Genomic DNA, 13,790 nt, shown 5'->3' with positions numbered 1-13,790 from the left:
GATGGCCAATGGTGTCCGGAAAACCTCTATTAGCTGGGAAGGCACGTGGCTATTGTCTGCTCCAAAGTTCTGGTTTCAAAATGGCTTTCTCCCAGGATGTTCCTCTCTAGGCTGCAGTTCCTCAGAAATGTCACTCTTAGTTGCTCTTGGGGCATTTTTCCTCTCACAGCTTCTCCGGAGCAAAAGTCTGCTTTCAATGGCTGTCTTCAAACTGTCCCATCCTCTGCAGCTCCTCTCTCAGTTCCTGTGCATTCTTCAAAGTGTCCCTCTTGGCTGTAGCTCCTCTTCAAAATGTCACTCACAGCTGCACTGCACTGAGTTCCTTCTCTTTGAGTCACCTCATTTATATGGCTCCACTGATCAAGGCCCACCCTGAATGGGTGGGGCCACTCCTCCATGGGAACATCTCCTCAGAGGCGTCACCCACAGTTGGGTGGGTCACATCTCCATGGAAGTGCTCAAAGGATTCTAATCTAATCAGCACTAAAACATCTGCCCCACAAGATTGCATCAAACAATATGGCTTTTTCTGGGGGACATAATACATTCAAACTGGCACAGGCGGGGAGGGGGGTTAATGAATTTATTTGCCAAGTTGGGCTTAGAGAGAGAAAGGGCACATCTGAACAACAAAGATGTTGCCTGGAGGAGCCTCTTAAGCATAAAAAAATGTGGGTCACTTAACGAATTTACGTGTCTTCCTTGCGCAGGGGCCATGCTAATCTTCTCTCTATTGTTCCAATTTTAGTATATGTTCACTGAAGCAAGCACTATAGACTTCTTTTAGAGCTCTTTTTTTTTTCAAGTAATGCATAGTAATAGCCTATTGAATCAATATTCCATGGAACACATGGAAATGCTGAAGTAAAGTACCAAAAAATGAGTTTAATCTATTATGTATGCTTTTTAAATTTTTTGAGTCCAGACTTGAAGCTTTGACCTTCATTTTAAAGTTTGCCTCTTCATGATTTAGATGTAGCTGTTATATCAGCAGTTTGAGCCATTTATGATATTTTTTGGAGGTTTCACTTGACAGTCTATAATATTTTGTATTTAGAATGAGAGGGAGAAACTTCAGATAAGAATGGATGACATGGACAGCATACTTAAGAAGATCAATAACTGTGTCATGGAGATAGAATTAGGTAAGTATCTCAAATTTTTCAAAACAAAATTTAATTTTATTGAGATGTTTCCCTACAGTAGAGACTGCTGGTTTCTCTATGCTTAAGCCTTGTATTAGCAGCTTCAGACATTAAAATGGAGCAAGTCAAATCTCCTTTAGTGACCCATAATTCTCTTTAGAAAGCTCTTCTTTACCTAGTCTATAATCTTGTGTTTTTAATAGATGAACTTATCTCCATCTAAAAATTGACTGTCCTTTCAGTTTGTCCTCTCACAATCTTGACTTGTTAGTATTGCTCTCCTAAAACTGCTTTCTCAGAGATCTCAAAATTTTACATAATCATCAAATTTGGTACCTCTTAGTCCTTAATCTTGACCTCTTTTCAGCATTTGACATTGCTAATTATTTTCCTCCTGAAATTTTTATCTCCCTTAATCTCTATGATACTGCACTACCCTGACCCTATTATTTTCTTCTGGCTATTCCTTCTATCTCCTCTGTTGGCGTCTTTCTCTAACTATATTCTCTTCCCTAATGCTTTCATATGCCTTGACATGTTTATGTGATGATTCCCAAATTCAGTTAAGTGCATTAGCAACTATTGCATGCTAGATAGTGTGCTTAGCATTGGAAAAAAACATAAAGATATACAAGACACAGATCTTGATTTTAAGCAACTTATAATAATTTTGAGTGAGGGCATCTTTAGCTTCTTCCTCTTGAGTTTCCTCTCGAGTTTCCAGACAGTTTCTAGCTGCCTTCTGAACATCGCTGTATAAATATTTTTCTGCACCTGAAACTCAATGTGAATAAAAATGGAACTTATTATGTTCACCCATCTCCAAAATAAAATCCAAAAGTTTGTTCTCCCTTATGTTTCTTGTCTCTGTTAATGGCATCACCATTGTAAAAGTCTCAAAACTTTCATTGTCTTTGTCTCGGAACAAGTCTTGTCATATCTGCTTCTTCAGCAAACCTTGTATTCTTTTCCATTCCTATTAAGTTCTATTAATTCTGAAATGTGCTATTTCAAATCTTCTGTCTTATCTTTATGCATGCTTACCTTCATCCTATCTCCTTCCCATCCAGCCTGCATATTGCTGCCAGATTAATTATTATGAAAGATAGCTTTAATTATGTTGCTCCGTTGAAAAAAAATTTTTAGTCTCTCCATTTTTTACAAAATAAAGTCCAACCTCCTGATCCCTTCTCTGCACTCATACGCAGATCTTTCTTTCTTGCATGATTTTCCACTACCTTACACTTCCTGTATTCGAACCAAATCTTGTCATTCTTTTGCAGTCCTGCCACTTTATCTTTGCTAATGTATTTTCCTGCTGTTTTCCACCAATCAGAAGTAGTCTCTACCTCCCTTGAGCCATCATGGTTAATTTGTTGGTACCTCGTATAGAACCTATCACATCTACTTGTATTGTAGTTATTTTTGTACAGTTTTATCCTCCTAACTAAATTGTAAACTCTGTGGGGGCAAATATCTTAAATTTCTTCATATCCTTCAAAGCCCTTGGCACCATGCTTTGTATAAAATAGCTGCTTCATACATGTTTTCTGCATTGAAATGACAACAAATATATGAATTCCTAGACCATTTGCCCCTTTGTTCATTACCTTACTTTTACTTAACAGAAAAAAATAGACGCCATCAGTCTGGAATTTCCTACTACCAAACAAACCAAACTTTCACATAGCTATATCCGTTTGTTTCCCTCCTGCCTTTTCTTACCCCCTAGGGTAAGGAAAATCAAATGAGATTTGGGCAAAAACTTGCAATTGGTCATAAGAAGGTAGGGTTCAATTCGTCAAAAGTGGCAAATTCTGCAATCTTGAATAATAATAGAATAGTTACTGATATGGGCCGGTGTCAAATCTTTCCACCTAAACTTTGAATTCCATCGCTTCTGGTTTCTCAGAAATCTTATACCACTGATTTTCCCTTTTCTTTTGTATAGTCACCCTCTCTGCCTCCACTGAATATATTCATCTCTTCCATGAATAGAAGTGGTTCCAAAGTACCAGCAACCACACTTTCCTTTCTGGCTACTGCTGTATGATCCCCAATTTATTTCTTTTCCTTCATTATTTGCTGAGTAAATTTACTGAATACCTACTATGCTGTGTACAATGCTGAGAGTACAATGATCATCAAAAGTAAACACTAATTGTGCTCTCTTGGAGCTTCCAGTCTAAAAGAGAATATAGGTATTAAACAAATAATTTTCTGGCAAGTGCTGTGGAAGAGAGGTTACATGGTGCTATGAGGTCCCATAATAGAAATTTGACCCAGTCTGGAGGCTTCCCTCTGAGGCAGTGGCATTTAAGGTAAGACCTGAAGAATGAGTAGGAGTTAAAGTGAAAAGGGACAGGAGAGCAAAATATTCAATATGAAGAAACACTTGCAGAAGCTCTTCTGTGGGAGAGAATATACCAAGTACAAAAGTTTGAAATAAGACCAATGTGGCTGGAATAGAGAGAACAAAAGGGAATATGGTCTGAGATGAAACTGGAGATGTCACTAGGGGCCAGACATGAGAGGCCTCTTAAAGAGTTTTGATTTTTCTTAGAACAGTAAACAACCATTTGAAAGGTGTTAAGCACTGGCTGCCATGCAGAGATTGGATTTGAGTAAATAAAAAATAAACATGAGAAGTCAGGTAGTTATTGGACTGAGATGGTTAAGAAAGGACAGTTGCTTATATCAGAGGGTGATGGTGGTGAAGAAAAAAAGAAGTGGATTCAAAAGATATTTTTTGAGGTAAAATCTAAACTTGCTAGTTTCGATATGGGGAGAGTGGGTGGTTTTAAGGATGACTCCTATGTTTTGAAAACAATTAAAACTAAAATTTTAAAATGTGTACACACTGTCTTGTTAATTGTGTATCTGCTCCTATGTAGCCCATGGGAGTTGTCTAACAATAACTATTTGACATATAAATGATACATTAACCGTGTCCATCTCAAAGTAGACAAATGCTAGGGAAGAGCACTGCTCTATGGCTCAAAGTTAACGTTCTGCCACTAAAAACAAGTCTCTGTAAGAAATTATAATTTATACCTCAGTACTTTATTGGCAAGGAAAGGCGAGTGTTTGTGAAAGATTACTGACGGTTTACTTTGAGACTATATTCTTTTGATCGCTGGTTATTTAATAAATTATTTTTGAGTTATTCTAATGCATGTTGTCTACTTAGAAACTAAAAATTTGGAGGATGAAGAGAAAGACAATCCTATGGAAGAATGGTATTCTGAAATGAGGGCTGCAGAGAAAGGTAACTGAATTAATTAAAGAGATAAAATTTGAGATTAAGTCAGATAGAATTTTCAATAAAACATGATTTTTGTGGCAACTTTCTAATGTGTCCATTCTGATAATTTTGTGATTTTCTTTTGTTTTCTAAGAATTGGAACAGTTAAAAACTGAAGAAGAAAAACTTCAAAGGTCAGACTTCAATCTGAGTAAAAACTATAGAAAAGATAATGCTAAACTCCAACAGGCAAATGATATCCTACCTCCAAAGACTGATCGGATAAGGGATGTGAGTCTTGACTAAGGCTGACTCAGGGCTTCTGTTCCACTATGAACTGGACCCTGGAGGCCATCTAAGTTAACAATATATTCTAAATATATATATTGTTTACAGGGCATTAGTCCAAGACAGTATCTCTCAAACTTCATATATTATCAGAATCCTTTAAAAAAAAATAAACCTAGCATTAAACTGTTTTTATATTGTATTTAAATAAGTATAAAATGAGGAATATGTTTCTTATGCTTATGGATCTTATTCAACTATAAGATTAAAAAAATAAATACAAATAATGACAAAACCAATAATACTCCAATTGACAACTTTAATTTGACAGGTAATAATATTTGGCTGAAATTAAATTGATATTAGCAAAGTGAATACAAAGCATAGATTTTATTCAGCTGTAACAAACTAAACACAAAACCAAATGCTGGCATTGAAAGTATGGTATGTCTCATTATTGAGGTGGGTATCATATGATCTCCAATATGCTCATATTAGTATTTTTGTCGAGATAAAAGTGTAAAATTTAAAAATTATCCTAGAGAATAAATGAATCCCCAAGGATATTTTCATTTATCCTAATTGAGAGACACTGATTTAGGCCTTTCCTGTGTAGGCCTGCAATTCTAGATTAATGGTTATCAAAAAAAGAAACAAACAAACAAAAAAACACACTAAAAACAAATAATGCAGGATACCATTCACCTGCATTATTACCTCACTTGAGAGGAGTCTAGCATGTGATTTCTTACCATAGACTTTGTACATTGATAGAGTTTGAGTTCTCTAACAAAGGACTTACCTTTCTGTGAATATCTGGTTTTATTTGCAGGAATCTCTTAGAACTGGAGGTACAGAAAGAACAGATCCTTGCTCAAATAGATTTTGTGCAAAAACAAACAAATAGAACTGAAGAGCTCCTGGATCAGCTGAGGTAAAGAAAAGCAAATATCTTTAGATTGTGTTTTATCCTTTGGTTTGTCTGAACCTACTGGAGCTGTTGATAGGGTTTTGTATGTCACTTTTTAACCTATAGTACAGTGTACCCTTGAAAGAGTTAATCTACTCAAAACTGAGTTGAAAATATTTGGAGTAAAAGCTATGGAATACAATTTTAAAACATTTAACACTTTCCATTGCTTAGGTTTGGGTTTTCCCAGATATAAATGCTAGACTGAATCAATTTTATTTCTTTCAAAAGCATAAGATTGTACATTCACAATACATGAATTAAAATATTGTCTCCCAAACCAGTGAAAGACACCACCAGCTGTTGATGGTACTCTCTGGGTAGGGTCAGACGTTATCTCTTTTCTTTTATCTAAAGAAATGCTTCTGTCTTGTTTATCTCTCTTCAGCTTGTCTGAGTGGGATGTCATTGAATGGAGTGATGATCAAGCTGTATTCACCTTTCTTTATGACACAATAGAACTCACCATAACCTTTGGAGAACCAATAGGTGAGTAGCAGAAGTAGGATAATCCTGTGTAGAAAACTGTAAAATGTATGGCTGAACTCACTAAAGATTCAAATCTTTATTATAATACAATAATAACTATTGACATAATGAAAGCACTGCTGAAAATCTTAAAAGAGGTAATCACTTTAGTGATAACAGAATTTTGTTTTATTAGAGTGTTCCAGTTTGCTAATGCTGCCATTATGCAAAATACCAGAAATGGATTGGTTTTTATAAAGGGTGTTTATTTGGTTACAAAGTTACAGTCTTAAGGCCATAAAGTGTCCATCAACAACAGGGTACCTTCATTGAAGGATGGCCAGTGGCATCCGGAAAACCTCTGTTAGCTGGGAAGGCATGTGGCAGGCTTCTGCTCCAGAGTTCTGGTTTCAAAATGTGTCTCTCCAAAATGTTAGTTGTCAGCTTCTAACAGCTGTCCTCACAATGTGTCTCTCAGCTGCAGCTAGCTGCTCCTTCTGTCTGAGCTTATATAGTGCTCCAGGAAACTAATCAAGGCCCATGCTGAATGGGTGGGGCCACACATCCATGGAAATTATCTAATCAGAGTTATCACCTACAGTTGGGTGGGTCCCAGCTCCATGGAAACACTCAAAGAATTACAATCTAATCAACAGTAATACTTCTGCCCACACAAGACTGCATCAAAGATAATGGCATTTTGGGGGACATAATACATTTAAACTGGCTCATAGAGAAAGAGTAAAAATGCAGCTGATGAGATTTGCCCATTGTTGAATAACGTTAGATGACAGAAATTATGTTAGATGATAGAAATTTTAGCTAACAGATAAACATGCTGTTCGTGTCTTATTTTCTCTGATTTCCTTTTTCTATCACTGTCTTTTGTGATAGATGATTTACTTTAATGACTGTATTTTCATATTTAAGAATGAGTTCCTAAAAAGTTAGTTGGAAGCTCTATGCATTTATGTGGGCTTATCAGAATAGGTAGATATCATTGTATGTGATTGGACAGAATCCCAGCCATTTTTTGGGATCTCCTGTCAATATCTGTAGATCTTTTTTCTTACATAGGTCAGCTTGAACACAGCCAGCCATGGCCAACCATGGCCAAATTGGAATGTATGATCCTCCCAAACTCCCAGCCTCAAACCTTAAATGCTGTTTTTCTCAATGAATTGCATCAGCCTCCATCCAGGTCCAAAATTACAACCTACAAATCACCCAATACACATCTCTTTCTCCCTCACTATACATAACCAAATCATCAGTAAGGCCTAACTGATTTTTAATTTCTTAAGGTTCATCCACTTGTCTCTTCTGCCATCAAGAATCATCTCTGACCTGTTTGACTACAATAGCATTCTTTGTCTTCCTGGATTTTCTCCTTTCTCTCTCCGTTTCATTCTCCATCCTGTAGCTAGAGGGATCATTGAAAACCTGACTGAGGACTTACTACTCTTAAGCTAATGATCAAAATATTTAATAAAGCCTGTAAAGCCCTGCATAAATTGAAGTCTCCATCCTTTTCCTGCCTCATCTTATACTTCCTTCTAACTTGTTCTTGGCCACAATGGATTTTTTTCACTTCCTTAAATGCCCATTCTCTTTCATGCTCAGTCATATTCCATCCTACCTCAGGAACTTCATACTGATGTTTCTTATGCCTAGACGCTCTTTTCCTCTCTTTTCTAAATAAATTCCTACTAATAATTCTTTAGAGCTCAACCCAGTTATTGCTTTCTCAGTAAAATCTTCCTTGACTTTACCTGTTACTTACCCCTCTGCTAGTTGCCCTCCTGATATGTTCTCATTGCTTCTAGCAGTTTTCCTTAATAGCACTTTCACACTTTGTAGTTTTCTGTGCATTTGTTTGTGTAATTATCTATGTATGCCTCTAAGCTATAAGCTGCTTGAAGACATATAAGTCAGTCACATTGGTTTTTCTTACTATGATATCTACAGTGCCTAACACATAGAAAATATTCAACAAAGGAAAGAAGCATAATTTTAGAGATGGGAAATAACTCTATAGTCTGCATGAGCAAGTCTTGGCCACCTAAAAGTCAAAACTCTATTATTGCTAAAAGCATAAATCATCTTTACTGTATTTGTACAAGAGTAGTAGGGGTGGGAGGTCATAGCAATCTACATTTCCCTATATAGTTCCTGAAAATAAAACTATCTTTTCACACAAGTTAGGGTCACATTAGGAGGAGGAGGCCTCCACAAATATAGCTGTGTAGTACACTTTAAATTTCCTTAAAAGGCCTGCCAGTCATAGTTCAGACAGTCTCAGGGGAGCCTTTACCACATATACAGAATAATATTCTCAAAAGATTCAAGGATAAACCTTCAACTACCTATGAAAAATCCCTACTACCCAGAATGAATAGGATTCTAAAATTCTGAGTTTTATGTGACTTAAAAGCAGATAGTAAAAGAAATACTATCCTATTCTGGTTCTTCCTAGTTGGTCTGCCTTTCTTGGACAAAGCTCATAGGAAGATTGTTGACTTGAATTTTCAGTCTCTATTAGATGGTAAGTTCAAAACATTTAAGAATCTAAATATTTGTAATTTAAAGTGTAGATTGCTCCTTAAGAACTCTTTTCTATATTAGGTAAAACATAAAAAATAATAATAATTCCTTAGAAACGTATATTAGACATAAAACTGCGTGGGTAATGATCTAAATATGTAGGCTTTAAAAAGAATAGATTTTAAAAGAATTTTTTTTAATTATTACTAGGTCCTGAATAATGATTATAACAGCTATTTCCATAATTTAAAAATTATCATTATGAGTACTTATTCTGTACTAGGTATGTATATTATTTAAATAAACACTATGACATATTATTCCCCATTTTACAAATTAGGAAATTACAGCAAAAAAAAAAAAAAAAAAAAAAAAAAAAAAGTAAGTGTTATGCTTAGGATCACTCAGGTAGTAAGGGAGACCAGGATTTAAACTCAGGTTTTTGTTACATTTAAACCCATGCTCTTAGCCAAGTTCTATTTTTTGTGTGATAAAGGCTTGAGTTTTTAAAGAAGGTCTTATGTTCTCCATATATGTTGATTTGTGTATTTAAAAATAAAAATGAAGAGGATATTTATGTACTTAGTAGTTTGAGAATATTTCTAGCTTATATAGTATGGTATTTCTAACTTAAATAAAAAATGATTTTATTTAACACATAGAAAATATTCTTTGATTTTTTTTTTTTTTTTCTTCCCCAGAGGATAAAGCTCCTCCTTCCTCTCTTTTGGTTCATAAGCTTATTTTCCAGTATGTTGAGGAACAGGAGTACTGGAAGAAAAAATGTACAGCACAACGTCAGGTACCTAAGGTAAAGTCTGATTAAAGAATTTAAAGGAAAATTTATGTTCTTTGTCCCAGAAAGCAGAACTGAAATTTTATATGTAATGGATCCTGAAAAGATAAATACATTCAATTGTTTAACTTTCTTTGGTTCTTTATAAAAAAGAGTTCTATACAATGATATATTTTTATGATTTCAGCTGGGTTTTTTTTCCTATTTTTCCCAGATGCTTCAAGAAATCTCAGTGGTAGTGACCCATTGCAGACTCCTTGGAGAGGAAATTGAATTCTTAAAGAGATGGGGACCAAATTATAATCTTATGAACATAGATGTGAATAATACTGAGTAAGTAACTAGTTGAAAACTTATTAAATAATTATTTGTTTTATTAATTGTTTCATGCCTGATGGTGTAAGAACAGTTTTAATAATACTTGTTCCAGATACTTTACCCTGTGTTCTTTTGATAGTGACAAGAAATAATGCCTGCCTAGGTTTTACATGCATGTGAAAGGGGAATGTATTTGTGTTTCCATTTATTTTTGTTTTGTGTTTTTAATTACGTATCTTGTCTGTTACAGATTGAAGCTTTTATTCTCCAGCTCTGCAGCATTTGCAAAGTTTGAGATAACTTTATCTCTGTCAGCCCATTATCCCTCTGTCCCATTACCTTTTGCCTTTCAAAATCGTCTTGGGAACATTGGGTGAGTAAAGGGCCAGCAGCATAGGGCTCCTAACTACTTTTTCACGTTTGTTATTTCATTTGGAGGATCCCTCAAAGTGGTCAACAAATGGATGAACTGTAGTGAGAGCTAAATGCTTGTGTGTCACTTCTTTCTGACTTCATTTGGAAGAATTTGTTCTTTTAAAGTCAGTGGCCTCCACTGCTATCTCCTATGCTTTGTCTACATTTTGATTATTCCTATCTAAAACAGAAAGGAAAAAATCCTGCATAAGCTTAGTCCAAATCATCTTTTATGGCCCTAAAAACAGAATAATCACTTTAAAAACTGTGCAGTCATAATACCTTTCTCAATTAGTCCATGGAACCAGGCCTAAAAATCTCTCATTCTACTAGGCTATGATACGTTTTGTGACTTTTTAGGGGCACTGCCAACAAATGGGGAGACGGCAGAGCTTAGAATGTGCCCACCTCAGATCCATCAGGTAAATACCAACAGTTTAGATTTTTAGAACCACAGAAGACAACTAGGTCAAGATACTTTATGGTTACAGACAGAACTGTTTCTTAAGCTTTGTTTTGGCTCTCATTTCAAACTGACAAGTGTGATATTTCCAGAAACACTCATTTGTGCTTCCTAAGAAAGTGAAGACTATACCCTAAGAATTCCATTGAATTGTAGACAAGTTTAAGTTTCCAGAAAAATTAACTAACCTTTTGTTCTTACAGCCAAGATGAAATTGCTGACATTCTATGTAATGTACCACTGGAGAACAACTATCTGAAGAATATAGTCAAGCAAATTTTTCAAGATCTGCTCCAGGACTGCCGTTTCCACCACTAGACCCATGGATGATAGCCGTAACACCAAGCAAGATGCACTTAATGATACTATGTCAGGGTCTCCATTGCCATTTAACCTTTGTCTTTAGGTCTGAAGAAAGAAGCCTAGTAAAATTCCTTTTGGTGATGGTTAGTTTTTAAATTTCTACAGTCAGAAATGAACAAAGGCCTCAAATAGCCTCTTGTCAACTTGCTCTTGTTTCTACCAAAGGTTTGGTGGCCGGTCACTTAGGGAACATTTCTCCTAACTAAGGTTGTGTTCTCTGCTTTTGTATAAGCCCTAAGGACCAACATTTAAATAAAAGAGAGGATGTTACCACTGACAAAAACATTAGCCATTTCCCCATATATAAAGCTCTGATTTTAGGTAGCCTGGTTTTTGCTTGGCAATTATTTCTGGAGTTGAAACATGTCTGTCTACGAACAATTCATCCTCCTTTTTATCCATTCCAGAAAGGCTATTAAGAAAAAGCTACAGCATTCAGATGTTGGAATAGTTGCCATCTTGTCTTGAGGGCCTTGCCATCTTTTATTATACACTGATTATTAGTGTTTTCTTAGTTACTAAGTATCTTTCTTCTAGGGAAAGTTAATTCATTTTGGCCCATTATATATATGTAAATATATTGAAGTTATTTTTGGTGTTTTTGATGTAGTAATGAAATGTATATAGAAATACATAGATGTGTAGTGAGATACTCTTCTGCCTAGGCAGTTGCCAGCTTTCTGAAGGATGCTTTACAGCAAGATTCTCAGTCTCCTTTTATTAAATAATAACATGCCATATGTAAAATTCCAGTTTTGTCAAATTCTGGTATGTAAGTATCAGAATTTAAGTATCAGTTCCTAAAACTACATCCTCTTCATACACAAAAGTAAGCACATCCATTATACATCAAATTACCGATATTATCTGTGAGGTATTAAAATATGAAAAAACTTTTACCAAACAATTAGTCAATCCTAATCATGATAATTTTTTACTTCTTTTACTGTATTTAATTCTAAACTAAAATATACTTGCAGTTTTAAACTAATTCATCTTAAAAATTTGTTTTGTGCTTTAGGATCAGGTTAAAGTCCTGTGGATTAGTGAAAGTTATCTTCCCTCTGGTTTGGCTTTTACTTCTGAGATGTATATTGAAAGATCACATGGTCTTTTAAGCTTCAAAGGTCAACAGAAAATTCATTTGCCATAAAAATCAAGATGTTCCCTATTTCCATGAACTACTTGAAAAAGTTTTAGTCATCCATATGGTTTGTTTACAGTGAGGCTTAAATTAGCTTTCTTATTGGAGTTGTTTTATCTCTTTCTGTAAGCCTATAAAGTAGGTGTTTTGTCTCATGTGTTTTGGTAATCTGGAATGACCAGCTCTGATAGTGATTTGGCTTGTAATGTTGGTCTCTCTTTTCTTGTGTTTGGAGACATAATTGTAATATTTACCTAGTTATTTGCATTTGTATTTGTTCAAAGCATTGGCTATTTTACTAAAAGTATCTGGAAATCTTTCCTTCAATGATTGGAGAACAGTTTTGTTTGTTTTTTTTTTCCCACTATTAAAATATGTCTGTTACATAAAATCTTTAGTAAGCAGTGTCTCTATGAGGTGAAGAGTGTTTTTACCATGTATCTAATAGACCTTTGAATATATACCAAAGAAAGTTCCCTCTGGGAACACCTATTTGAAAACAGATAAGATAAATTATGGCAGGACCTGAGTGTACAAATTAGAGTTATCTCTATGTTTCTGAAGGACAGTAAAAGAAAACCATTTTGAAATCTCTCAGAAAGTTATCATTTCTGTGAGCTAAGGCAGTGGTTCTCAAAGTATGTTTTCCAGACTAGCAGCATCAACTTCACTTGGGTTAGAAATGGAAAAGCTGGGGTCTCACCCCAAAGCTATGAATCAGAAATGCTACGGTTAGGGAAACATCAATTTTATTTTATTTTTTTACTTTCTATTTCTCATTTAACAGATTTATTGATATATAGTTCACATATCATATAATTCACTGTTCTAGTTTGCTAATGCTGCAGAATGCAAAACACCAGAGATAGATTGGCTTTCATAAAAAGGGGGTTTATTTCGCTGCACAGTTACAGTCTTAAGGCCATAAAGTGTCCAAGGTAACACATCAGTAATCGGGTACCTTCACTGGAGGATGGTCAATGGCATCCAGAAAACCTCTGTTAGCTGGGAAGGCACATGGCTGGCATGTGCTCCAAAGTTCTGGTTTCAAAATGGCTTTCTCCCAGGACGTTCCTCTCTAGCAAGCTTGCTCCTCTTCAAAACGTCACTCACAGCTGCACTGAGTTCCTTCTCTTTGAGTCAGCTCATTTATATGGCTCCACTGATCAAGGTCCACCCTGAATGGGTGGGGCCATGCCTCCATGGGAATATCTCATCAGAGTCATCACCCACAGCTGGGTGGGGCACATTCCAAGCAAATCTAATCAGCACCAAAACGTCTGCCCCTCAAGACTACATCAAAGATAATGGCGTTTGGGGGACACAATACATTCAAACTGGCACATTCACCCATATAAAGTATACAATTAGATGGTTTTGGTATAACACAGACATGTACAAACATCACCAAAATCAATTTTAGAACATTTTCATCATGTCAAAAAAGAAACCTCATACCCTTTAGGTATCACCGCACTATCCCACCTATTCCCCAACCCAAAAGTAACCACTAATCTTTCTGTCTCTGTAAATTAGCCAATTCTGGACATTTCATGTAAGTAGAATCAAATAATATGTGATCTTTTTTGTGACTAGTTTCTTTAACATAATGTTTTCAAGATTCATCCATGTT

At 35.5% G+C, this 13,790-nt stretch overlaps 1 protein-coding gene and 1 non-coding gene across 7 annotated transcripts in view; one reads left to right on the top strand and one right to left on the bottom strand.

The window, feature by feature from the left end:
- Positions 1-12,517, top strand: part of KNL1 (kinetochore scaffold 1) — a 91,184-nt gene extending 78,667 nt beyond the window's left edge. For 5 of the 6 annotated variants that reach the window (XM_037834301.1, XM_037834300.1, XM_037834303.1 and 2 more), the window contains 10 exons: positions 1,058-1,145; positions 4,336-4,413; positions 4,544-4,583; positions 5,510-5,611; positions 6,036-6,136; positions 8,592-8,660; positions 9,361-9,470; positions 9,670-9,788; positions 10,024-10,146; positions 10,854-12,517. In XM_037834301.1, coding sequence (XP_037690229.1) covers positions 1,058-1,145; positions 4,336-4,413; positions 4,544-4,583; positions 5,510-5,611; positions 6,036-6,136; positions 8,592-8,660; positions 9,361-9,470; positions 9,670-9,788; positions 10,024-10,146; positions 10,854-10,968 — 945 coding nt within the window. In that variant the 3' untranslated portion in view covers positions 10,969-12,517. The remainder of the gene's footprint in view (positions 1-1,057; positions 1,146-4,335; positions 4,414-4,543; positions 4,584-5,509; positions 5,612-6,035; positions 6,137-8,591; positions 8,661-9,360; positions 9,471-9,669; positions 9,789-10,023; positions 10,147-10,853) is intronic. The other variant, XM_037834304.1, reaches the window with a different exon arrangement.
- On the bottom strand, positions 666-769 carry LOC119533519. The gene has a single exon (XR_005216649.1). It is a non-coding gene; the product is annotated as a U6 spliceosomal RNA (small nuclear RNA).
- Positions 12,518-13,790: the final 1,273 nt, after the last annotated feature.

This window comes from Choloepus didactylus, chromosome 4 (genome assembly GCF_015220235.1).
Source record: "Choloepus didactylus isolate mChoDid1 chromosome 4, mChoDid1.pri, whole genome shotgun sequence".
NCBI lineage: Eukaryota > Metazoa > Chordata > Mammalia > Pilosa > Megalonychidae > Choloepus > Choloepus didactylus.
This window is presented reverse-complemented; position numbering and strand designations above follow the sequence as displayed.